The 25,537-nt window shown below is 41.3% G+C and overlaps 1 protein-coding gene across 1 annotated transcript in view; it reads left to right on the top strand.

Moving 5' to 3' along the window:
* RASSF3 (Ras association (RalGDS/AF-6) domain family member 3) overlaps positions 1-25,179 on the top strand; it is a 100,728-nt gene extending 75,549 nt beyond the window's left edge. Inside the window, exons 4-7 of the mRNA XM_009887843.1 lie at positions 19,239-19,346; positions 20,695-20,962; positions 22,060-22,175; positions 22,523-25,179. Coding sequence (XP_009886145.1) covers positions 19,239-19,346; positions 20,695-20,962; positions 22,060-22,175; positions 22,523-22,672 — 642 coding nt within the window. The 3' untranslated portion in view covers positions 22,673-25,179. The remainder of the gene's footprint in view (positions 1-19,238; positions 19,347-20,694; positions 20,963-22,059; positions 22,176-22,522) is intronic.
* Positions 25,180-25,537: the final 358 nt, after the last annotated feature.

Raw genomic sequence — 25,537 nt, 5'->3', positions numbered from 1 at the left:
ATTCCCTACCCGAGCCTGTATGTGTGCTTGGGATTGCCCCGACCCAGGTGTAGGACCTTGCATCTGGCCTTGTTGAACTGCATGAGGTTGGCTTGGGCCCACCTCTCCAGCCTGTCCAGGTCCCTCTGGATGGCATCCCTCCCCTCCAGCGTGTCTACCTCACCAAACAGCTTGGTATCATCGGCAAACTTGCTGAGGGTGCACTCGACCCCACTGTCCATGTCACCGACAAAGACGTTGAACAGTACAGGTCCCAGTACCAACCCTGTACTGTAACAGTGTTTCATCAGAAGCAACAATGTAAGTAATAACAAAATAAAATATCTATATTAAAGCAAGAAATGTTTTAAAAACAATTAGTGCAAAAAGCTAAATAAACTCTTCCCTCAAAAGGGGAGCTCTTGGAAAAAAAAGTCTGTTTAAGAGAGTTACATATGCTGCAGTCTATTTTAATAAAGACGGAAGCGAGAAAACGTGATTGCTTTTTCAGTTTCATCTGTTATTTTTTCATTCAAACCCAACTCCCACGTCTTTTAGTTTATCGTAAATCTTTTAAAAATAAATAGTTGTTTAGCAGAATTCTTGTTGAGGTATGAGAAAATAAATAAATAAATATGCATGTGCATGCCAGGGCTTAGTCATGTAAAGTTAAGTGTAACTCTTCTCATCGGAAAACATCTCATGGTCCTTAAGTGTAAAGTCCCATCATAGTCTTCATAGCTTTTTGATGAATCCTAGCTCCATGGTACTCTAATTCTGGATTGTGCTTTCTAGGTAATAAAATAATTCTTTTATAAATGACCACATTAAAGCGTGTGTTTGTTTATTTTTTACAAACACTGGATAACTAAGTCAAGTTGTCTCTAGTTTGGAAAAGCCAGCATTATTTCTCCTCCTTGTCTCTCTGGGTTAGGTTATAATTTTTAATTACACTATTGCTTGCCAGTATCCCTCCCACAGACTCTTTGCCTCATCCAGCACACAGAATATATGGTGCTAATCTTGATGAGTCTTTCCCCTTCTCCTTATTGTGGAATATGTGGCATAAGGCCATAAATTTCCTACACAGTACTCAAAGCTTGCTTTAAAAGAAAAATTAATCATTTCAACATGGATTTTTTTTTCCTATGATATTTCACAAATGTTTGTGAATGTGCCTTCCAATAATAACATATTAACAACAGCTTCTTCCCATCTGCAAGTGCACCACTATTCATGTTTCTGGCTTTAAGAAGTCCGTTTTGTGTTGGGGTTGAATTGGGTGATCCCTAGCTGCTTGCCTCCAGCTCTGTGCGGGTCTCGTCTGGCAGTCAGCTTGGTTAGACGGGCCGCAGTTTGGGAACCGCTGTTTGTTTCTGTCTCACACAGTGGCTATATTCCCATTCCATAGTGGATGCTGAAACATAAGGAACCTGTACAAAGTCAAGAGCAAGATCTGCCTACACCAGTATCCCGTCTGGCAGTTGCTAATGGTATGTGCCAGGGGAAGAGTAGAGAAACAGGGCAAATACACAGTTGTGTTTTGCCAGAACATTTTTCCAGCCTCTTTGATGTGCAATCTAGGTTTGTTGTTTTTTTTTTTCCTGTGAATTATCTTGTTGCTTTTGTACTCACGTAAACTTGTAGCATCCCCAGAGTCCTGTGACATGCAGTTCTTTTTTTTGAGTCTGCCTCTTGCTGGTGTCATTGGGGTAGGATTCAGCTCTGCACTAAAACACCTACATGCAGGTGTGTGAATGCAAGTGCCTCACTGACAGTGGAGCTGAGAGCAATTCGGCTCACCACCAAGTCAACATATAGGTTGGGACTCAGTTGCCTAAACCAGAGGTATCTGGTGTCATTTTGGATACTGTGGGATGCTTATGCTGCCCGGTGTCCAGTAGCCACTTGATGGGTTGCAGGCATCCTGCTAAACCTATGACACATCTGCCAGCACTGAGAAGGCATCTTGGATGCCCTAGGATTTCTTGAGTATGGCACTTGGGTTTATCTGGTGGAATTGGCTCCTTATGCCAGGTGATGCAGCAGGGCAGGGGAATGAAACCGTTCAGGTGTTTTGATCCAGATCAGTGTCTCGTGTCCCATCCTGTCGTCCTCTTCGCTCCCTTCTCTGCGTAGTGAGAAATGTCTTCTACTTCTGATCTGGTTAGATCTACAGCTGCGTCAGACTTATGTGTGTACCTCACATTGCAGAGAACACACAGATCCTCCATGTGCTTGCTTTGCTTGCAGATGTGGATGTTCACGACCTCGCAAATCCTAATTACTATCAGGTCTCAAGTCAGCTCCCATAAAAGGAGAGAACCTGCCACTAGTGATCATCTGTGGATATTTTTGTATTTAAAACTCCTTTTCAGGGCAGGGGTGGAACCCGTTCCTGCCAAGTCAAATTCACTTGAGAGGTTCCTCCCACTGTTTCTGCCTCCTTTGCTGGGCTCCTTCCAGTTTCTGCAGCAAAGGATCTTGCAGACTCAGCCTCACAGTTACAGTTGCTTGATGAAAGTATTCATAGAGTCATGGACTCATAGAATGGTTTGGGTTGGAAGGGACCTTAAAGATCGTCTAGTTTGAAAGCCCCTGCCATGGGCAGGGACACCTTCCACTAGATCCAGTTACTGTTGACACAGAACACATAAAAATGGTCGTGTTTGCAAGTGTGTGAGGAAAATAGTGCTGTGTGGAGAAGAATATACTGATGATAAACCATAAATTAATTAGTTCGTTCTAAGGTTTTATTTGGTTGTCGATGAGAACAAGTATAACGATGCTGCTCAAAAAGATGGATGCGTTTATTTAAACAGTAGGTGGTCCTTGAATTGAGCAACAGCTCAGCTGAATGCATCTCCTTCAGCATGTGGTTCTGACTTGCTGTGCCTGCGCTACCTTTCCCCGCTGGTTCCCTGTCATCCTCCTGGACTCCACAGCTCTGCCTTTGCAGTCGCAGCTGCTCCAGAGACACTCAGATAAATTTCTATTGTGTACAAACCCACAGTTTCCCTGCAGCTTCCCCCCTCTGCTGCAATCGAGCAGGCTTGGCTGGAGTTTTGAGAGGGGGAAGATGTCATCTTGATATAATATTATGAATGTTGGCTCAGGCTTTTTAAGATTTGTCGCAGTTGTGATCAACTGAAAAATGGCTGTTGCTGTCTGCCACAGTTTCAGTCAATGCATATTTGTGTGCCACAGAAGCAATGGTTTGTGTTCTTTTTAAATAATCTGTTTGCAAATTATTGTTACAAATTTGACACTTGGATGCATGCTGTATTTGTCTCCTGAAAGCATTTTTAGTACCTTTCCATCACCTTATTTCCAATGAAATGTACTTAAACCCATTACTTAGTGGTTGTGTTCAAGTTCATAGTAAAGCTTATAACCTATGCTTGCTCAGGACTTGACTTCCAAGGCACACAATTACAGACTCCTAGATTAAACCTCATCTACTTAAAACTGCATGTGTGTTCATGGCAAAATCTGAACTGGCTCTTCGTTCCTGGTTTGAGTGCAGGGTTGAAAAATACTGACTTTCCCCTTTATCCAGCTGCAGATAAAGTAAATGAGAGGCCTCTTAAGGGGCCAGGTGTCCCTTGGCAGTGTTTTGATGGCTCTTCTTTCCAATAAGCGAGCTGGATGTCCTGAGTTTGTAAGTCTGTCTGGGTGTGGGGAGGGTTGTGTGTTGTTATTTGTAAATCTAAATGAGGATTGCTGTGCTCTTTTGGCTCCTCTTATGCAGCAAGTTTGTTTTTAATGCTTAGTTTTTAATCTTGCAAAACTGGGTTTGTTCAGTGCTTTTTCTACTCCAGAGCTACCAGTAACACGCAGTCACTTAAACAGCTTGGATCAAGACAGCAAATATCAGGGAGGTTTTGGACGCAGACAGATCACGTTTTGCAAACAGCTGTTGTCGTGGAAGGCAGCGGCAGCCCTTTCAGTGGGAGTACTCTTTCTGAACCAAAGCAGTCAGATCTGGAAGATCTTGTAATGTTAGAAAAGTTAATGTGAAAATCTAGTATCCTATTGCCAGTATTCCTGATAACTTGGTATTTCAAAATGTCCCATTAAACAGATATATGCGACTTACTGTAAACTGAAACGCAAGAATGCTGAGTTATGGGTGCAGAGGTAATGTTTCCTTGTTACATGTAATGTTTAGAAAGGGTTTGCTAAGCCTACTGTTTACAGCTGAGTCGCAAAATTTTCCCAGGAATCTCCAGTTGTGCTGGTAAATTATTCTCTTAAGCAGTAGTAGTTTGCGAAGAGATCTCAGAGGGAGCAGGAGCGCAGGTTATGAGCAGTCCTAATACACAGGAGCGTGTTTCGTGCCCCCAGTTTGTGGGCTGGTACTCCAGTGCCTGCCAGCAGGGAGCCCGTCTCCACCCACCAGCTCCGAGAGTATCGCTGGTTGTGGCAATCAGTCCGTCATCTACCTATCATGTGTTACTAATATATCAAAGAATCTACTTTTGTGGTGAAAATCACTCTGTTAGCCATGTGTGACTCCTTGATGGCATTACACCTGCCTGTTTACACGCACACAAATTCCCTTCAAAGCATTTTGAGATCAGGTTGGGCACAGGCGTTCTGCGCGGGCAGGAAAAAAAAAGTAATGGCTGATGATGGACTCCTGAGATGTGCTGAGCAGGAGCGGAGTCCAGCTCCATAACTGGCACTCAGCAGGGTTAATTCTGTTGGAAAACGTAAATACTTCTTGCCCAGCTTGATCCTTTGTGGCTTGAGGCACGGGGCTGGGACTCTGGTGGTCAGAGGGGACCACGGTGCAGGGTCTGCAGAGTGCCTGCCCCTCCCTCGGGTGGAGAGGGTGTTTTGGGAAGCCATGTCCCAGGGCAAGCTCCTCGGCTGTCCTGCATATGGGCCATATGACCCGAAACACTGTGTGCCTGTGTGGGAGGGTGACTGGAAGCAGGTGTGCTTCATTTCTAGTATAATTATGTGGCCATGTAAAACTGCTTAGGAGTACAAAGAGGGGAGAGCGCCTTCTCCTTATGTTACCAGTAACATCAAGATGTTGCTGGTTTTGATCAGTGCCTTTCCTTAGGATAGGACTAAGCTTCTTATGACTTACTAGAAATGTATGTGGTATTTTCTAGTCTGGTTAGGCCTGTAAGATGTTTGGGGCTCCCGTTAATTTTCCAATAATGTAAATTAGTAAGATGTACTAGGTTGAGAAATTACAAATAAAATGCAGCTTACTGAAGCAAAACTGAGAGGTGTGGTGGCACCTCAAGTTGTACACCCCACAACATTATCTTTTCTTAAGATCGCTTGTATCCTTTGTAATTTGCATGTTTAAATTGCCTCTGCTCTTTTTCTGAAATGCTGTTTTTATAATACTACAGCCAGCTGTGGCTGCTTTCTTCCCACTTTGCATCGTAAAAACTATTTGATTAAAAGCATGTAGTAAGCTCCCTTTAAGTCTGGGTGTTTCCACACTTTGATGTTGCCATGTTATTTTTTTCTAAAAACATACCTTTCCTCTGTGTGTGCACACATGGGCATCTGTGTGTGTCACCTTGGTGTGTGTTTAGAGCCTGTGTAAGTAACTACACTGATTTCATTAGGACTTGCTAACTGATTACCCTGATAAATAACTGCATGAATAACTTCTGATTTCATTAGGACTTGCTAACGAATGGTCCTAATAATCAAGGACCAGTCTCTGTCATCTTGAGAGAACTTTCTTAGGCTCAGGGATGACTTGTAGTTTATGTGCAAAGGTGAAACTTTTTACCATGTTACTGTAACTTTGGGCCTTTGTAATACAAGTTGGTGAGACAGTAATGATTGTTTGGGTGCTAAATGAATGAAAAATAAAAAACTGAATACCTTCTCTGTACTGTTGTGTTGTCTGCAGTTTGCAGGTCTGTTCTTTGTGTCTTGCATTATAACATGGTATTGGCTGGCCAGGACGCTGCGTAGGAAACAACAGTGTGTTCCTCTCCCCCTTCCCTATCCTGTGCAACTAGGTGTTACAGAAGAGTTTTTTGCATGAACCTATGACGTTTGTTAATTTGAAGAGTTTTTGTAATCAGGTTACACGAAGGAGCTACTGATAGAGATTTGGTTGAATTTTAGTGTTCTGGCTAAATTGCCTGTACAGATTTGGAACAGAAGAAAAAATCCTTTTTAATTCATTACGGGTTTGATTGAGGTGTGTAAACCTGAGGTCCTTCATAGATGGCAAGTCTGCAGTTAGAGAGCTCTCATTAGTGGACCTATGTTATATACGCTTAATGGAAGAGTGGATGTTGACTGACTGGTCTGTTTACAGGACTAGTGCTTTTGTGTTTGTCACAAGTCCCAGATACGTTCTTATTTTTCCCAGCTCTTGAAGATATTCCTCTTGACTACATAGTTTCATGTGTGCATGTATATATTTGTAAGCTAAGAATGACTCCCAAGATTGATAAATTTCAAGTAAGATGTTAGCGGTATAATTTAGTAACTTAACAAATTTAAGTTTATAGACATAGGTAAACATTGTGTTTCCAGCTGGGTGATGGTTGGTTTGTTTGTTTTTGTGATTTTCATTTTGCTCTGCTGTCAAAATGGAGTTGAATCAGGTTGCTTGCTTTATTTTGCTCCCTAAAAATGTGAATTAAACATCAAGATTCTTAGATTAGGACAGTAGTTTCTGTTCAAGTACAGGAAACATTAACGAAAGTATTTCAGGGACTTTTATTAAAAGGCAATTAATTTGTAGTTTTTCTTTGCAGAATTTGTTGGTTATTTGAGGAAACTTTGATTCTACTGTTTTCAGCTTATCTCATACTTGTCCATAAGGTGACCTGTCCCTTCAATTGTGCCCTGTCTTCTGAGAGTGTTTTTTCACAGGGTGTGGTGGGTACCGATTCTGCCTCGTCTCTTTAACATTAACAGAGGTGGGTTTTTATGAAAAATTTTAGTAGGCTGTCTTCTCCTTCCACCTGAAAGGCATATCAGCTCTAACATATTTCATGCCTTCACGAGCTTCATAATTACATTTCCTGAAGCAGAAGTTGGGCATAAGGAAAGGTGGAGTAGCAGCAGCGTTTCCTTGTGCCTGTAACATCCTGCCCATAAAAGCAGGGAAATAGCTGTTTGGAAAGAAAAAAGAACAACTTTTGAACTTTTTGTTGTAAAATCAACACATTCTCCCATTTGCTGCTTAAGAACAAAGCATGTAATCTTTTTCCCCCCTTCTCTGGTTTCCTGGTGGCCATTCTCCAGCATGGCAAAATAACTTGTGTTTGGAGTCGGGCCATAGCATCAGGTTGTAAGCAAGCAAGCCCTGTTCTCCAGCGCAGCCTAATTGCTGTTCTCCGGACCTTTCCTCAGAAGAAAAGGTTATTTAGCTTTTCCAGTGGGCTATTTATTAACCATGTTCTAAAGTCTTCTGTTCACACCTCCCTCGAAAGCCTACCGGTTGTGACCTCCTATTCTGTTCTCCTCTCTCCACTGTGTCCTGCCAGTGTTAATCTAAATAGCTCTAGTATCACCCCACTCTTTTATTGATGACATTAGAAAAAATAATATCTGATTGTAACAATTGCCCTGTAATTCTGAAGTGACTCACTACTACCAAATTGTCTGCCCCGAGACAGAAATTGTGAGTTGATTGGGAGGGAGCGGCATGTTAGTGGTGTAAACTGTCTGCTGATACAGGGCACCAGGCTAGCACAGTGTTTGGGTAATTTGGGCCCAGTGTGAAAAAGTGTTTATTGCACGGTAGTTCTCACGCTGCAGACTTGTTTAGTGGTTGTTTATAAAATTGGTGGCCTATTTTTTACCTGCACAAAAATAAAACAAAACTCCCACTTTCCATTGCTAGTTCTTTTGTTTATACTGTTCTTTTTCATCTGTAAAAATAAAAAATACGGTGTTCATCCTAATCAAGAAAGGAGCCTCCTGGATTTGTAGAAGTCATCTGCAGCCTGGTAGCGGGTCTGTTGCTGGACGAGGACTGTGACAGCTGACACTGGTTTCGGAGGCAGCAGTAGCATCTAGCAGAGAAGCAGGCACAGAGCTAAAAGCAGTAATATTTTAAGCTGTCCCAGCACAGATGTCTCCAGCTTGAGGCATCTGGATTCATTTGTGAGAAATAAATGTGTGTGTATATTCTGGAAAACAAATTCATACTGAAACTAGGCAGCAAGTGTAGTTTTGCAGAAAGCGTCAAGTCAAATAAATTGGTGGCAGTTTTCCATTTTCGTAATGGTAGTAGTGTGTTTTGTCTTCAATTTTTAGAGGACACACGAGTTTTGAAGAAACTTTTCCTTTTGTCAGTCCCACTCTGCTTGCAGCTGAGGTGCTCGGTAGCTCGGTAGCCTGTTTTAAATGTGTGTGTGAGTAATAAAAATAGGGTGGAGAAAAACAAGGGGTTAAAACATGTCAGAAAGCAGGTTATCATTACCGTGCTGATGACTTTATTCAAGGCATAGTCTTGCTGAATCAATTGCTCAGCTTCCTCACAATACAGAGATCTGAGGATCCAGTAGCGCCTTACCAACCTGAGCTTGAGGTCACTAGGCTGTGAACTTTGTGGGTGGTGGCATGGGGCTGGATGGCTACAGTCCAGTGGCCCTTTGCCTTTGCCAGTTTCTTCTCATCTAAGCCCCTCAACTGCGTTCATCATCTGCAAGATGAGTAACGTAAACCAGGGACTTGCAGCAAAGTTAGATCCAAGAGTGCTTCAAGCCTTTTCTTTTTATGTTTTCTTTCCTACTGGAACAGCAGTCAAATCTGAGCTCTGAAGCTTTAGTAATTCAAACTGGAACTCCAGTAAAGTTGAACAAAGCTGGGGAAAGAACCAAAAAATTCCTGTTCATTTCAGGCTTGAGACAGATCATTGACTAAAGGGTTCTGGTATTTACTTTTCAGTATTTGACCTCTTAAGGCTGGGGATATAAAAGAGAGGTAAAATCCTACCATTAAGGTCAATGTAAGTTTAGGCTATAGTAGTACACAGTGGTGGTGCTGAGATGGTCACCTAGTTAGCCCCCTCTCCTTTTTTCTCTCCTGAAATACTGAACTGAATTTTTGCCAGATCAGCTCTGGCAGTAGTAGGTAAAGCTAATGATTTTAGTCCCCTGCTTCAGAAATGTCTTTTGGATACTACCCTATTTTTAATAAAACATGCTAATATCAAGGCTGTAGAGGAGGGTGCAGTCATTACAGTATTAGCTGTTAATGAAATGTGCCAGGTGATATAAGTTTTCTGGGGTGTAAAAGGAGAAAGAAATCCTTCATGCAGGCTAGACTGCGGGGGTGCCTCCTTTTGTCTACACTATGTGAAATATTTGGATGCCTCTTTGAAGAGACAGGTTCCTTTTTTAGTATTTCTGTGGAAGCTGTGTGGAGGGTTAATTACGTAAAGTGCAGTGAGAGAGGTAGTGTTGGCATAAAAATATTTCCTGTGGGCTTATTTCATGAAACCTAGCTTTCTCTGTTGGAGAGCTGCAGTCACTGAAAACCTTATTAGGTTGTAAATGGGGTTAGTTTTTAGCTCTCGCCATTTGATGTGTATGTATATAAAGCAGCAGTTGCGTAAGTTGACTGTAAATGCATATGGTAGTTTTATCGTGATCATATTCAACATACTAAGAAGATAATTTGGCACCTTTGGCTTCGAGGATGTGTACTTTACTGAAGATACCATTGATTGCTTACAACTTTTAACTTCCTCTTCCCCCCTGGCCCCTCCCACCCCCCTCTTCACCAAGGTTACTGTTAGGGGCTTTTGAGGCCTTTAAAATGTAGATTTTATTTCGAAAATAGATAGTTGTAGTTACTATATTTTGTGAGGGTTTGTGATTCCTGTGTGGTAGGGGAGGGCTTTTTCCCTTTGGAAAAGTTTCAAATATGAGATCAGTGCCAGGTTGACCAAGAGTGAGACAATAACTGTAAATTCTTGAATTTTTTTAGGGAACTGTATGTTCCTCAAACAAGAAACTCCCCCTCCGTGATCAGTATTTGGTTGAGGAGACACTGCATCTGCTTGAACAACATCATTTTCATTGTAGTGTCCGTGACCAGGGAAAAACTGTCTGCCAGGGTTGCACGATATCCAAAGAGCCAGTGTGTTAGGTGATGTTTCCTAGATGAGAATTGTTAATCTGCAGTTTTTAAGAGGCTTGTTTGGGGTTGTTTTTTTTTCTTTTTCTTTCAAGTAGAACAAATCCAGACAAAAATGACTTTGTTGGTGAGACACTGACCATGTGCAGGCTCACCATTTCTGCCTAAGACCAGCCCTGAAGTTGGGCCTGGTTAGGAACTTGTTGCCTTTTCTCGATACAGGCAGGTTTTGTCAGAAGGCTTAAAAAATAATGCGATGACACAATCTTTGAACTACCCAGCCAAACCCGGGAAGGGAATGTTGCTCTGAAGATAAATTGGTGTTTGACGCACGTGGGGAAAGCCGGCACATCACTCAGCTTCTGCTGAGACAAGGTCCATGACTGAACTTGTCTCATACTTGAGAAGTGCCAGTGGTAACCACCAGTAGTGCCAGTGGTAACCACCTTCCCGCGCTGTGCTTCCCCAGGAACAGCTAGTTAGTTTCCAATACCCATTTTTATGTAAAATGTAGGTAGCGGCATTTGAAGACCTGGGGGGTTGTTGTTGCAACCAACCTCTTCCTGCCTTCTGTTAGATGGAGCGTGTTGGACTCTTGTATTGTAGGGTCATGTGCAAATAATGTGGTGTAGTCACCCAGGGTCCTAATATTACTTAATTGCCTGATTGCTAACTGTATTAATAGCTCAGATTCCAGACCATACTTAGCCTTCTTTTCAAGATATACTAATTAGTTTTCAATACTATATCTTGTATAAGCTTGTTTCCTAACTGTCTGCTTAAAGCTAGGTTTTGTTGTACAGGTCACAAAGAGGCTGGTAATCCATTTGACTTCATTAAACCCTTTACCTGCTTAAATAGCCAGCAGTCAAAACTCACACAGTTTCTGTAGAGGAGACCTGAAGGAGGTTATTTACTGTTTGTGATGTTTCTTACATCTAGGTTTACTGAAATTTGCAAAATTGAAACAGCCGTGAAGTGTTACTTAAATCATGTAATGTATTGCTTTAACAATATGTCATAATATGGGGGGGCGGGGGGAGTACAAATCTGCATAAAACCTGCTGTGTCTTTGGGGACAGAATCTAACACCAAGCCTCAGATACTATTCTTCATCCAGTTGGTTTTCACTTTAAACAGATGACTGGCTTTTGAAAACTGGGTTGCATGCCAGTAGTTAAAGTACAGCCATATAGGGTATGACAGGGCTTGTAACTAGGGGTTTTCAGAGGTGAGGTCATGATAAACTTAAACAAAACTTAAGCAGCACTGTTAATGTCACCAACAAATAGATTTCTTTTTCTAGCCTTCTTTTCACAATGCCTGGGCATGAACGGTGTTTATATTGCCTCGGTTTGAAGGAACACAATTTGTTAACAGGAATAAAGGGAAGTTGAGTTCTTGGTTTGTTTCTCTGCTGCTTAAAAATATTCACCATGTAAACATCTGAGTGTTTACATCAGAGAGGTCAGACAGGAGCCATAATGCTTTACTTTACCCTTTGTCATTCAGCGTTTTTGTTGGCATGCCAAGCCACACGGTGTGGTGGTACTGGGAAAAACTGAAAATAGGCTGAAAGTAACAAGTATTTACTTACTAACTGGAATGTGTGTACCTTGTAAAATTATGCTAAAATTATAAGCTGTGCTAGTTGCACAGGGATTTCATTAACCACTGTGGAAGTTCCCTGGAAGAGAGACCACACTGCATCATGAGTGTCTTAAGTAAAGATTTTTCACAGACCTGTAGTGTCCAAATTAATAAGCAATGAGCACCTAAGCTTGGATGCACCTGTGTCATGAGTTCTGCATGCAGCTTGTGGTCACCACATCTCAGGAAGGGTGCACTGCAGTTAGTTGCTCTTCTCTAAAGTGATTGAGAGGATGGAGGAGCTACCTTAGGAAAGACTAAGGAATGCAGGGCTCCTCACTTCGGAGAAGAAAAAACAAGGTATGTGATCGTGGTTTACAAAATTAACAAGGGTGATGGATAAGCTGAATGTGAAATTCGGGTTCACCAGGTCCTGCCACATTAGGATTAAGGGGCACTCAATGTATTTCATAGACTCATAGAATCATTTAAGTCGGAAAAGACCTTTAAGATCATTGAGTCCAACTGTTAACCTAGCACCACCAAGTCCACCACTAAACCATGTCTGTAAGTGCCACATCTGCACGTCTTTTAAGTACTTCCAGGGATGGGGACTCCACCACTTCCCTGGCCAGCCTGTTCCAATCCGTGACAACCCTTTTGGTGAAGAAATCTTCCCTAATATCCAATCTAAACTGCCCCTGCCACAACTTAAGGCTGTTTTCTCTCGTCCTATCACTTGTTACTTGGGAGAAGAGACTGACACCCACCTCTCTACAGCCTGCTTTCATGTAGTTGTAGAGAGTGATAAGGTCTCCCCTCTGCCTCCTTTTCTCCAGGCTCTCCCCTAATCTCCAATCAAACCCCCCCCTGCCACAACTTAAGGCTGTTTTCTCTCGTCCTATCACTTGTTACTTGGGAGAAGAGACTGACACCCACCTCTCTACAGCCTGCTTTCATGTAGTTGTAGAGAGTGATAAGGTCTCCCCTCTGCCTCCTTTTCTCCAGGCTAAACAACCCCAGTTCCCTCAGCCACGCCTTATAATACTTGTGCCTTAAATACCTCACCAGCTTTGTTGCTCTTCTTTAGACATGCTTCAGCACCTCAATGTCTTTCTTGTAGTGAGGGGCCCAAAATTGAACACAGTATTTGAGGTTCAGCCTCACCAGTGCCATGTACAGGGGGACAATCACTTCCCCAGTCCTGCTGGCCACACTATTTCTGATACGAGCCAGGATGCTGTTGGCCTTCTTGGCCACCTGAGCACACTGCTGGCTGATATTCAGCGGTTGTCAACCACCACCCCCAGGTCCTTTTCCTCTGGGCAGCTTTCCAGCCACTCTTCCCCAAGCCCATGGCGTTGCCTGGGGTTGTTGTGACCCAAGTGCAGGACCTGGCACTTGGCCTTGTTGAACCTCATACAATTGGTCTCGGCCCATCAATCCAGCCTGTCCAGATCCCTCTGTAGAGTCCTCCTACCCTCAATCAGATCAACACTCCCGCCCAACTTGATGTCATCTGCAAATGGCAGACATGTCATATGTAACAGAAGTTATCTTCTATCTTAATAGATCAGCTTAAAGCAGATGGCAGTACTTCTTCACACTGCAGTCATGAATTGCTGGAACTTTCTGCTACAGGAGGTCTAGAGACGGGTGGTATTGGCAAATTCAAAAAGGGTTTATGTGTATGCATAGACATCAGGTCCATAAATGGACACTAAACAGACTCGGAAGGGAGGTGCCCTCTAAATTCCGGTTCCAACACTTGTGGATGCCAGCAGAGAGGCTGCAGAAAAGGCTCACGTGCTCGCTCGAAATAGCCTTTATTTCTGCTGGTGTCAGAGGTAGAGTACCAGGTTGAATGCACCATACACCTGCCCTGGGAGGGTGCCGCTTCTCTTGCTATCTCAGGAGGGCATGGTGCAGGCTGTTCTTGCACTCGCTCTGAGTGTCAGGATAGTTATTTAAGATTCAGGTCAGCTAAACCCGCTTTGGGGGAGAAAAAAAAAAAAAAGTATTTTTCTAAAAAAGAGACTGCTTCCTTGCCCTGTCCCACTGACAGGGGTGGGAACTGGGTCACCCTGAGTGCAGAAAGCAAAAGGCACTAAAGAAGATACAGAGATTATTCTGCCCACGTCCACCCTGTCAGAAAATTCCCTTTTCCCTGACCCAGAGAGCAACCTCGCCCCATTTAGGAGAACACAAACATTTCAAAGTGCAGCTACATGAGAAGGTGCGATGTGTGGACCTGCTTGGATACTAATACTTCTTCCCTGCCCCTATTTGGTCTTCCCCATACCTTTCTGGCTACCGGTGTCTCTGACTGACCATTTGTGGATGGACATGACCAGTAGCTCTCCCTGGTCATTCTCAGGCTTTCAAATGAAGGAGGAGCACCTGAGTGCAGGCTTGCCCCAGGATGGAAGGAGAAATTGCTGTTACTGGCAAAGCTGCTCTGCTCTCAGGAGAGTTAGGATGAGGAAGAAGCAAAGTGTTTGTTTCAAAATAATTTAATTGCGAGGTTTCAATTTCTTTTTTTCCTGTGGGAGTGCTGGCAGGCTGTAGGAAAGAGAGTGTTCTTGCTTGCGGAAGCAGCAACAGCCGAGATCAGAAGTCCCTTTCTCTGTTTTGCTTCCTGTATTCTCTGCTGTATAGTGGCACTGTTAGTCAAATTCTTTCTTTAATGCAAGCATCATATAAGTAGGATGCATTAGCTCCAATTTTTATGACTAAACAAGACTTAGATTTTTTTTATTATTATTTTTTTAATATAGATTAGGCTGCATTTCTCATTTGTCAAAGCCTCTATGCTTTATTTCAAAAATTATTCCTGGCCTCAATTTAAAGCAAGATCATTCATCTGACTGAATCAAGGGCCACTATACATGTGAGATTAATATGAAATGTGAAGGCAAGGGATAGGGACTGACATGGCTTAAAAGTTAGTTTAGGGTCCCACAAGTCTTTGGTTCTTTAGCTTTCTTACAAAAATACTTCAGTATGTTCCTGGGATAGGTTAACTTTTCATCCATTATATTTTCCTTTGTCTGTCAAGCTGAAATGTTAAGAGGAGCTTGGTTCCCCATTCCTCAAGAGATGCTAACTTCTAGAAGTTTTGTGAAAATAGGAGGTTAGATAGAAGTGAGACACCTTCTTGTATCCCCCCCCCCTAAATAAAAGCCTATAGCAGCAGTTTGCCACGCATCTGTGTCAAGGCAAGGATCCTGAGGAAACAGGCTTCAGGGTTTTGGGGGTTTCTTTGTTTGTGGAACTTCTTCTCAGCCTCATCCCGTAGCAGCTTGCTAGCTGTTGAGCTTAGCGCTTCCTTGTTGCATGCAGGACTAGGGTTTGGCAGCAACCGTGGGACTTGGACTTTATGAAAGTCCCAGATGGGATGCGATTCTTCTCTTTGGGGACCACAACTTGATTTGCCGTTGATTTTAATTGTAATCTGTGCAGTTTTGGTTGTGTTTCTTGAGGATTCACGCTGAACTAGTCTCTGCGGGGCTTTGCACTGGACATAAATGTTAAAAAGAGAGTGCTGCTTCTCTAAAGATCTGCGATACGATAAATGAGATGTGCATGGGGGGTGGAGGCGAAAAAGAAAAAAAACATTTTCTGCCCTTTTTGTTGAGAGGAAGCTCAACTGTGAAGAGGCATTGCATCATGAGCTCTAATGAAAGACCAGCTATTCCCCTTGGGGAAATGAAAGTAGTTGCCTCATTTCCCTCTCGCTGGCAGCTGTTGCTTAGGAATTTCATTTGAGAATGAAATGCAGCTTTAGTTGACCTGCAGAATGGCTTTAATACAAACGGCCTCCAATGGTGTGTGCAGTAAGTGTTAGGAAGGACAGCATGATTTTCACAGAAATTAATAGCTCGAATTAGAAGTAATATTTTGGTCCCAGAGACATCATCAATATGGATTCTGATGCATTCAACTGTCTCCTTGAGATTAGTTTTTATCTTTCACATCTGTGCTGGGCTGAGGAAGTAGCAGACAACATGAGAAGCAGGGAGTGGAAGGAGACCAGGAGTTCTGATGAGGAAAACACATTTAATTGGGCTGGGAGGAAGAAGGAGTGATGACATGGCAGCCATTACCGAGACTGTCATTTGGTTAAGTGATGAAGGCGTCACACCTAACTCAGGTTTGATTTTTTTTTTTTTTTTACTTAGTGAAAATAATATTTAAATGTTTGTGCATTGTTTTATGGAAAAAATTCCTTTTTTGAACACTAGCACCCAGAAGTGCCGTTGTTAAGCCCAGCAGCATCTGGGTCTTGGCTGACAGAAGAAGATGCTGTGCGAACTGCTCTGCTGACTGCGCTTATACCTCGCCCTGCTGCTGTGACACATGCAAGGATCTGTGGTTAGGAAACTCATCACCAGGCCTAACTTTTGAAGAAAGACAGTTTCACAATTCCCAGCATACAAATTTTGTGAGTCGTGCACGTTGGGCGCTTTCACAGAGAGCTGGAGATGAATCAGCTGCGTCTGAATTGGCCTGGAGAAGAACTGGCTGGCTGGAGCGTGCCACCCCTCGCACCTCAGCTGGCTCCCAGGAGCTGTGCCAGGGGCTGCAGGGCATGCCTGGGGGGCACGGGAGGGCCACGGTGGAAAAAACAGCTTTTGTCCTGGGCTGGGTGAGCCACCAGGTGAGACAGACTGGCTTCTCCGCTCACCAGACCAGGCAGAACTGTCACGAGAAACAATAATAGCCGTGCTTGGCTGAAACATCTAAATCTCACCTCTGAAATGCCCTTGCTCCTTTGTTTAAAACAGCTGAGGTTGGAGCAATTGCATTCCCGGTAGTCCCACCCCGAGCAGGAGTGGCTTCAGCCACTTGGTGGCCATTTCAGAGCAATATGATACAAGCATATTGTAAAGCATGGCAGGGATGAGTTAATTACTGCTGTTACTCTGCTGTTTAATTGGGTAACTCAAGGTCTTCTATAGGCAATGGATTTACCTGCTGAGATAACAAGGTGGAATTTGATCTGCTGGACCTAAGTAGAGTTAGCAGAGGACTTTTTCTTTAGTGGGACCTGTTATGAGGTGACAAGTACAGAAGGAAATAAGAGAACTGTGGGAAATAAGTTTGCCAAGTCTTCCTCCGTTCGCCTAAGTACACTGGTGAAAAAAGACTTATTTATCTTAACTTAAAGCATGGCTAGACAAAGCTGGATGGCAAAAGTTAAGTACCGCTGTATACTGAGACCAACTGAGCTCCAGGAATGTCAGAGAAAAAACGTATACCATGTTCAGCTATGGTTGAACAGCAGAAAGGTGGTGAGTGTGTTCCTTTTTTCTGGTTAGTGTTTTTTCTTGGTGATAATGGATATTGTGGATGACTTCAGTAATCATGGTGACAGTCAGCTCCAACAGGGTAGATACAAGGTACCTACTTGAACAATCAGCAACGGAATAATGATAAATATTAAACCTGAGGTGTCCGTTATTGGAAGTTCAGTGTCAGCAGCGTTAGCAGATTATGACACACTCATCTCTCAGAGAGGAGTTTTGGCTGGTATCCATGTGAAGGGGCTTGTCTGCAGCTACCCAGACTAGGAACGTTCCAAGTTAACGCTTGGGTTCTTGAAATCAGTCATATAGATGGCAAGTGCTCTGTCAGGCCTGTTTGGCCGGAGGACTGCAGACTGTTCCCTGTCCCTTCAGTATCCACTGCTAAGGTTGTCTTGGCCCACTCCCATAACACTATTTGAGGCCAACATTTAGAATGCCCATATTTCCAGACTCTGACTATGGGTCATTGCTTTTGATTTGAAGCATGAAAACAGCAATAACATTTACTTCAATTTCAGAGAAAAAAATACTATTTGGATTTATTTTTTTTTCTGTGCTTGTTTGTTTTGTAACTATTCATTTGCCCACGAATAGAAAACTACAAAGCTGTAAGGGCCTCTGGGGAGATGAATTGAGAAGTTCAGATGAAGCTGTATCTGTCATTATTATGGCAGTTTGTGAAGGGGGAAGATGAAAAATTAGAAGGGCAAGAAAGCTTAATTTCTGTAGTGAGAATGCAGACTTTGATTCTGGAACTGTTTAGTAATCTGGTGTTTTGTAATAGACTAGGTGGGGTCTGGCAACTGTGCGAGATGCTACATAATCCTGGAGTTGTGCTTAAGGAGCTAATAGGAGAGCTGCATTTTGCTGGTGTTCCTTTTTGCCCGTTTCCTGGTCTATGAAATAAAGGTATATTCTCTGTCTTGTGCAGGAAAATCAGTATCTGAGCCCAGATCAGAATTCAAGGCTTCTGGCTTCCGGTTCTCCATTCAGACCACACCTTTCTTTTTATGGCTATGGGAAAAAAGTCCACTCCAGCATGTCATTTAGTAAAATACCATATAGGAAAAGCAAAACTAAGCCCCAAAGAGCTAAAACTAGATGGTTTAAAATTATGAGACGGAAAAAATTCTGCAGATTCTTTTTGGCAACTGGAAACTTACAGTTCCACACCAGATATGCTCATCTTTGAGGTCGTTTCTGGTAAACTGAAGTGCCTGCAAAGGTGTGTGTTGAGTGGTGTCCAAAAGACTCTGATACAGGACTGACCAGTGAAGACAGGGAAATCCTTTCTTAAGAGAGGAGCCGCTGGGATGCGCTGGTGAGGACAGATTGGAACACCGTGACTTGGCAGTTTGTCCATACAGTGAATGTATATTCCTGCGTTCGGGTGTACCCTGAAAGCTTCAAGCTTCTTCAAAGCTTCCCCCTTTCTAAGTGAAGTCTTAAATCATTAAAACTGAGAGCCGAAACTCTTTCATACTATATATGGCATTTATGTGAGTGGTAGAAACCGGAGTGTATTTATAACACTAGTTTGCTGCAGGAATACGGATTGGGAACAAATGTTTGTTTGGATAAAATCCAACTCCAGGGATTGGTTTTACTGCTGCATGTAAAATCCGTAGCAAGCTCGTAAAAGCAGCAGTTGAAAAATCTAATAGGGCCTTCCCCATGGAAAAAACATGAATTTGGTGTAACATTATATAGCTAGAGAGTTACTACTGGTGATGGTTCACGTAGTAGTCAGTGACCCTGTGGGTAACATGCTGTCTGTCACGTTGGAATGCAGAGATGCTCTTAGGTTGTTGGCACACGCAGGGATTGTTGGTGTTACTTGTTAGTACGTGCTGCTATTTTCACATAGATTCTTCATTTGTTTAGAAATACCCATTTGTGCCCTAAGTAATAGTTCACGAAAATTGCAACTGTATTCTTAACAATAGTGCATAGCATTGACATGAGCAAATCAAGGCATAAAATGAGCTGGGCTGTTTTGCATACTGCTGATAAATATTTGAATGAAAACAGTTGGCAAAAAAAGGACACAAGTGTCTTTGGGTGTGTTGATTTAACCATCTCCGTTCAGTCCAAGTGTTCTGTTTGGTTTGCCTAACATGTTAATCCTTTCTACTGCTGTATAGCTAATTACTGTATGTTGAGCCTCTGTAGAATAATTACAATTTGAACTAAGAATGCTCATATCTAAAGTCATGAAAAAATTGGTTTTTGTTTTGTTTTCTAAACCTGCTGTCTCTGTTGTTGTTGAAGGATGTTCAGAAGGAGAGAGAACCTCACGTTTATCTCAGTAAAGAAGAAGTTAAAGAGAAGATACAAAGCTATAATTCATCTGTCACTGATAAATTAAAGATGACCTTGGTAAGTTTTTCATAGGATTCCTGTAATTTTTAATAGGAGCAATTGAACTGTAACTTTGTAGTGCATTGTGAATAATTTTATTCTCAGCATCTTATGTATGAAACTGGCTCTGTTTTAATGATTTTGTAAGAGGCCATTTCGTAGAGCTGGAAATTAAATCTCACCTCTGAAATGTTTTTATTCACGTAGCTCTTTCGTATGGATTGAAACAAACTAATAAAAACAAATGTATATGTCATTTGAAACATATTTAAGATAAACTCTCAGTCCACACTAAGGTGTAAATTTGTCAGATGAAAACCCTCAGCTGGTGAAATTAAAATATATTTATCTTGTTTGCGTAGATAAATTTTTGTCTGGTATCTCTCTGATAAAGACGCTCAACCAATGAGAAAAGTTAAAACACGCAATATTTATTGTAGGAGACTTAATTTTCAGAGTAGTCATACAGGTGTTCAGCATGAGGAGACTTCCTTCCTCCCGCCCCCACAACACAGACAATACAGACAATGGAATGCATATAGATTTTTCATTTCCAAGGATTGCAGACCAGGTCTAAGACTCAGTCCAGCCTACTGCAGACCATACGAATAAAATTCGCATCTATCTGCCTAGCAAGCTGTTACTCAGTCGTTGCAGTGTCCAGATTTTCTTATGCATTAAGTATTCCTGTGGGTATATAGTATATGGAAATTTTGCAATTCCATTATGTCCTAAACCGTGTAAGTACAATTATGTACTAAAAGGATTTTTGTTACGTGTATGCATGTGGGTCAGGACTTACTATGCCTAAAACCAGATTGCCTAAAGTTTTCTAGCTCAGTAAGGTTTGATCAGTTTTGCTATTTTGTCTTTCGGAAGCAACTGGAATAAATAATTTGGAATGTTGATTAGATTGCCATTTATTCTGGTTCTTTTTTTAATTGCAACAGGATTTTAAGGATCTGTATGCCTTAGACTAATTTGACAAGCACAGCTAAACTGTGAGCAATAATGTGTTTCTGCATAAAATCTGTTGTTAAAGTTGCACGTTAGCGGTCATTTTCACTTCGTAGTTCTCTCCTAATGTGAAAACTTCTCACTAGTTTGTCGTACCTTTTGCCTGATAAAATCCTAATACTCTTAGAATTCCGTAGTTATTATTAAGAAAAAAACCTAATATTCAGCAGAAATACCAGAGAGAATACATGTCTAAATTATTGAAACAATGTATTTCCTGCAAGATGTCACATATTACAGTGGCATTTCCATTGTGTTCACTGTGGCCATTTTAATCTGCCTGCTCCACTGGTATGTCACAACTGGTCATTACTGATTTTAAAAGTTTGATGCTTCCCTCCTGTTGCAGAATGCGAATGGGATTTACACTGGCTTCATCAAAGTTCAGATGGAACTATGCAGACCGATCACTGTGCAGTCTTCCCAGAGCCAGGGGAGGTGTGCTCACAGCAATAATGAAACTGCTTTTTACTTGCCGGAGGGCTGTGTGAATACCCTTCACATCAGCAGCACCAACACTGTTCGTGAAGTTATCGAGGCCTTGCTCAAAAAGTTTTTTGTGGCTGACAACCCTGCGAAGTTTGCACTTTATAAACGCTGTCACAAGGAAGACCAAGGTACGCGTTAGGCTTGTGGCATTTTGGTGGTGAAGGGGTTTGGGGAGGGAGTTGTGCCATAGGAATACTTGAAATAAGCAGGGTGGAAAAACTCATAAATGGAGGTGACAATCTTGCTCTCTCTTGTCTCTTCTTGTGAAAAGTAGCATGTATAAGAGAGTAAATGATTTGGGGATGTTTCAGGATAATTCACAAAAGACAAAGTAACCTACTAAACCATCTACACGGATCTCCTGTGCCTTGCAGTATGTTGTATTTTATTCAGTGTGCCCCCTTATCATGCTCTGAATTTCAGCTAGCCTGATACAGTGCAGATTTGTGAGATTAAATTACAGGACAGATTTTTAAAGAGAGAAGCCTTGGTGTCTGTGACACTTAAAGTCCCCACATTGGCACACAGCTCTTGAGCTGATGAGCATCACGGGCATATGCATTGTGTTCATGTGTGCTAATTAGAGCCCATGGCTCTCCCAGCGCACTGACTGTTGTTAGAAGTTTGTTGTATATTGTGTTTGGAAATACCAGAAGACGCAAAAGGTGTTTTTAGTGAAAAGTCCGTTTTGCCAACGTTGTGTTCTTGCACTTAGAATCCGCCTTCTTCCATGGACATTGAGAGCACTTTCAGGAGCTCAGCTGTTTCTGGCTGTCGGTCACACCAACCGTGTCAGGCAGGCAGAGTTGTCTCTTAGACTTTGTGTATGAGATTTTAAGTGGAAAAGGTATCGGAATGGTGACACCACAGCTCCGATGTCTTAAATAGTTATAGCAATGGATCTGTGTTGTATTTTTTTTCTCTCATGTTTTTTCCCCTGCATGTATTCAGATGGTGTACTGTGGTGACTAGAGGCCATTTCATTCCTCTGTGAATGCAGTGTCGCACTGTTAACATCAGTCATCTGCTCAGCTTCTCCCTTAAACGCATTTGCTCAAAACCAGTATGTAGACTAATATGTCGACAGTATGTAGAACGTGTAAATTTTGTGGCTACACATGCATATCTCTGAAATTTTCTAACATTAGCTAGCGTTAATCATTCAAAGTGTTTGAAACATAATTTACTGCAGCTGATAATTACTGTGATTTTTTTTCTCCTGCAGTTTATACATGCAAGCTGTCAGACCGAGAACATCCCCTCTACCTGCGTTTGGTGGCAGGCCCCAGAACAGAAATGCTCAGTTTTGTTCTACGTGAGCACGAAACTGGAGAAGTTATGGTATGTTACACTCCTGCTGGTTTTGTGTGTTTGTTTAACTTCATGGATGAGTGGGCTCATCCAGTTTTTGGAAGCAGATTTTTTTTTCTTTTTATATTTACTTTGTGCCTTTTTAAAAACATTTCATTTGTGGTTAGACTGGCCTGTTGTTACTTGCAGAACAAAAAGCAGTTAAAAAGAGTAAAATCTTTTCAGTTCCCTAAGATTTGCAAGGAGGGTGCCCAATGCTGTTTCAGTTTGAAATTGTTTTGAGTGTCTTGAGGTTTTGTTTAAAAATTCTGTATATATAGAGTGCTTGTGTATTTTCTGTTCATCTCATCCATCCTTTTTCTCTTTTCTCTCTCCAGTGGGAAGCTTTTAGCATTCCTGAACTGCAGAACTTCTTGCGTATACTGGACAAAGAGGAAAATGAGCAACTGCAAATCTTAAAGAAACGTTACGCAGCTTACCGAGACAAACTTGAAGAAGCCCTTGGTGGGGTGTGGAAACCTGGTTAAAAGGGGGCCAAAGGACACTCAGGAAAAATGCACGCTACCAAATGTCAGTATAGCATGCCAAACCCAACGTACAAAGAGCAGCAGAGAGTAGTTTTCTTTATTCGGAAGACTGTTTTGTGATGCCAGGGTACCTGAATTTTGCTATAGACTTAGTTCCATAAGCCAGGTCACTTAGCATCTTGCACCCACATGTAAGGGATTCTGCATGTTTGTACATCAGTTTGCAACCCTCTGTGTGCCTAGAGAGTTTTCCAAGTTATCTTGGTGCAAGCTGTGAAACTCTAATCAATTTTCTAGGATGCTGAGAAATAAGATTTTTTTTTTTTTTTCTTCTTTGCTTTAATGGTAGCTTTACAAGTAAGGATGTGCAAATTGATGGGTTAAAAAAATGTATAAAACCGTCTGGACAAGAATTAGTTGGAGCACTATCTTTGAGATGAAATTGATTTGCACTACCTTTCTGTTTTCAAATAGTTACTGTATAATTTGTGAGAGAACTGTTATAGATGGAAGGCATATAAGATCTTGTGATTTGTTCTGTGAAATTTATGGAAGGCTTTACAGTGTTCTTTCTGGAGAAGGCAAAGAGAAAGTTGAAAAGAAGGTAAGAGTTGAGGGAGGAGAACTCTAATGGCTGACAGAGGAGGACTGGTTCTAAACGGAAATAGTATTTATACAGAGGAAAGTTAGAATACTAATTCTACAAGATTAAAGTTTTAGGATGTTAGAATATTGTGAATAAGTTTTACGGTTTTTAAACTGCATAAATCCACACTGGAAAAGAAATAAAGATAATAGAAATAATGGGAAGGAATGAGAGGCAAAAGCTAAAAAAGAACAGAAATGAAGCTGCACATGCAAGTCATTATTGGAGAAGCTGGTTCCATAAATGCATAGTGGGGGGTTAAAAAGTGCAGCAAAGCTAAAAAGCTGCTTACTTGAATTCTGAAAAGTGGTCAATGTCTCAGATAACTCTGTGAGAAATGCCCATCTAGCGAGTGTTTAGACATAAGCTATAACTACAGATGCATTTGGTCTTTATACAATAAAGTCAGATCTTTTCTCTGGCTCAGTGATTCATTTTTAGGCTGGATAATTTTGAATTATCATATCTGAAAGATAAAAATAGCTTCCTTTGCTTCTTTGCTTGTTAAAGGCTCAGTCAGGCAAAGAAGGTAAAATTTCTTATTCATGTTTCCAGCTTAGGAGAAAATTAGCATTTATTGGCTGTGTTGGTGACTGAGCTTAGTAACTCTTGCTTTTAGTAATTCAGAAGGATTTTCCCTTATAGCTTTTAAATTCTTAATTGAAAAGCAGATTACCAAATTCTGCAGACTGCTGATTTACTTGATTTAAAAGTAGGAAAAATGTAGCAAGAAAACTTTTTACTTTACTGTAAATAATTGTTCTTTCAGAGTTATTTATCTAAAAAAGCACGTTCAAAAGAAACCAAAGAAGTGGGTGTGCAATAGAAGCATGAGGCAGATTTGAGTAACTGATACTTCAGTCATTATCATGCCAGAGAGGAAATGAGCTATAAAATGGGGGGGAGGAGGTGGAGGGGTGCTAACCTTTTTAGAGGAGCAGAAGTTGGTGGGTTTTTTTTCCCTCCACTCTTAGGGTGTTCGTTTTAAATTCCCAAGGAATTGTTAAAACTTTGGTGACATCTAATGGATACTGTGTGAAACTCCAAGATGCTTCTGTTCTTCCCCTTGATTTGACGTAATTGTGCCTTTGTTTCCTTTCCTTAGTAAGACTGTTTTTTAAACTCTTCACAGTTTTGTTTTTTTTTTTTTGGTAAAAAGAATTTGCGAGCTTAATGAGACAATCATAATGTTTTAAAGTGTTAAGAGAAATTAAGAGTAGGACTAACTATAAAGTATATATAAGGCATACCTTGTTTGTTTTTTAATTTCACATGTAATGTTGTAATGCATGTGTGAGTTAGTGACATTATTCTCAAGTGAGACACTTTACAATGGTTCAGGGAATGCTTTTATGTTTTGTTACAATCTGTTCTTCTATGAATGCAAGCAGCATGTTGGTGGGTATTCTGTTAACATCTACTTAATTTATGTATCTGCCCATAACTATGTAATCATTACATAATCGCTGTCAATATTGAACCATTTGTTGCTCAGATTTAAACACTGTTTGAGTTTAAAAGTGGAGTATAAAAAATATGTGAATTTTGTTTTTACTTGAACTAAACTATCAGTCTTTTAAGTAGGCGCATCTGCATTTACGTTAGCCAAAAACCTCAATCAGTGTTGTATGCACTATGAGTCTTGATTTGGGGTGAAGGGGGTGGGGGTGGGGGACCAAAATAAACTTATATTTTAATTTTGTCTTAGTCCACGGTTAATTATTGTAAGATATTGTGCGTGGGGTTATTTTTTTTTTTCACACTGGCAATTACAACAGCTTTAATTTAAAAGAAATGGTTTTCTTCAGTTTTTCTCTTAATTTTTGCATCAAATTGAACTGTCAAAGCTTTTGTTGCAAAACTGTTTTCATTCATTATATGATGGTACCAGAATGATTAAATGATATGGGTGGGCGGTGGGGAGGGAATGCAGGGAAACATTAAAATGTATGTCTTTAAAAACAAACATTTAAACTATTTATAATTTTGACAAGCTTAGTTTTATTTTTGTAGGGAAGTTTTTATTCCCCTTAAAGTTATTACTGAAATGGTTCCATTATTAAAGTTGAAGTTGGCAATACTTAGTTATGTGATGTGTGTTTATTTTTTTTTTTTCCCCTTACTCGGAGCTTGTGTTGTGATCACTTTGAGACCGAATGAGATTTCCTGGTAGCAGTAAATCGTGTGGGGAGATACAGCTTGCCTTAAGCATAAATTAA

The sequence above is a fragment of the Charadrius vociferus genome, unplaced genomic scaffold, assembly GCF_000708025.1.
Source record: "Charadrius vociferus isolate BGI_N301 unplaced genomic scaffold, ASM70802v2 scaffold125, whole genome shotgun sequence".
Lineage (NCBI taxonomy): Eukaryota > Metazoa > Chordata > Aves > Charadriiformes > Charadriidae > Charadrius > Charadrius vociferus.
This window is presented reverse-complemented; position numbering and strand designations above follow the sequence as displayed.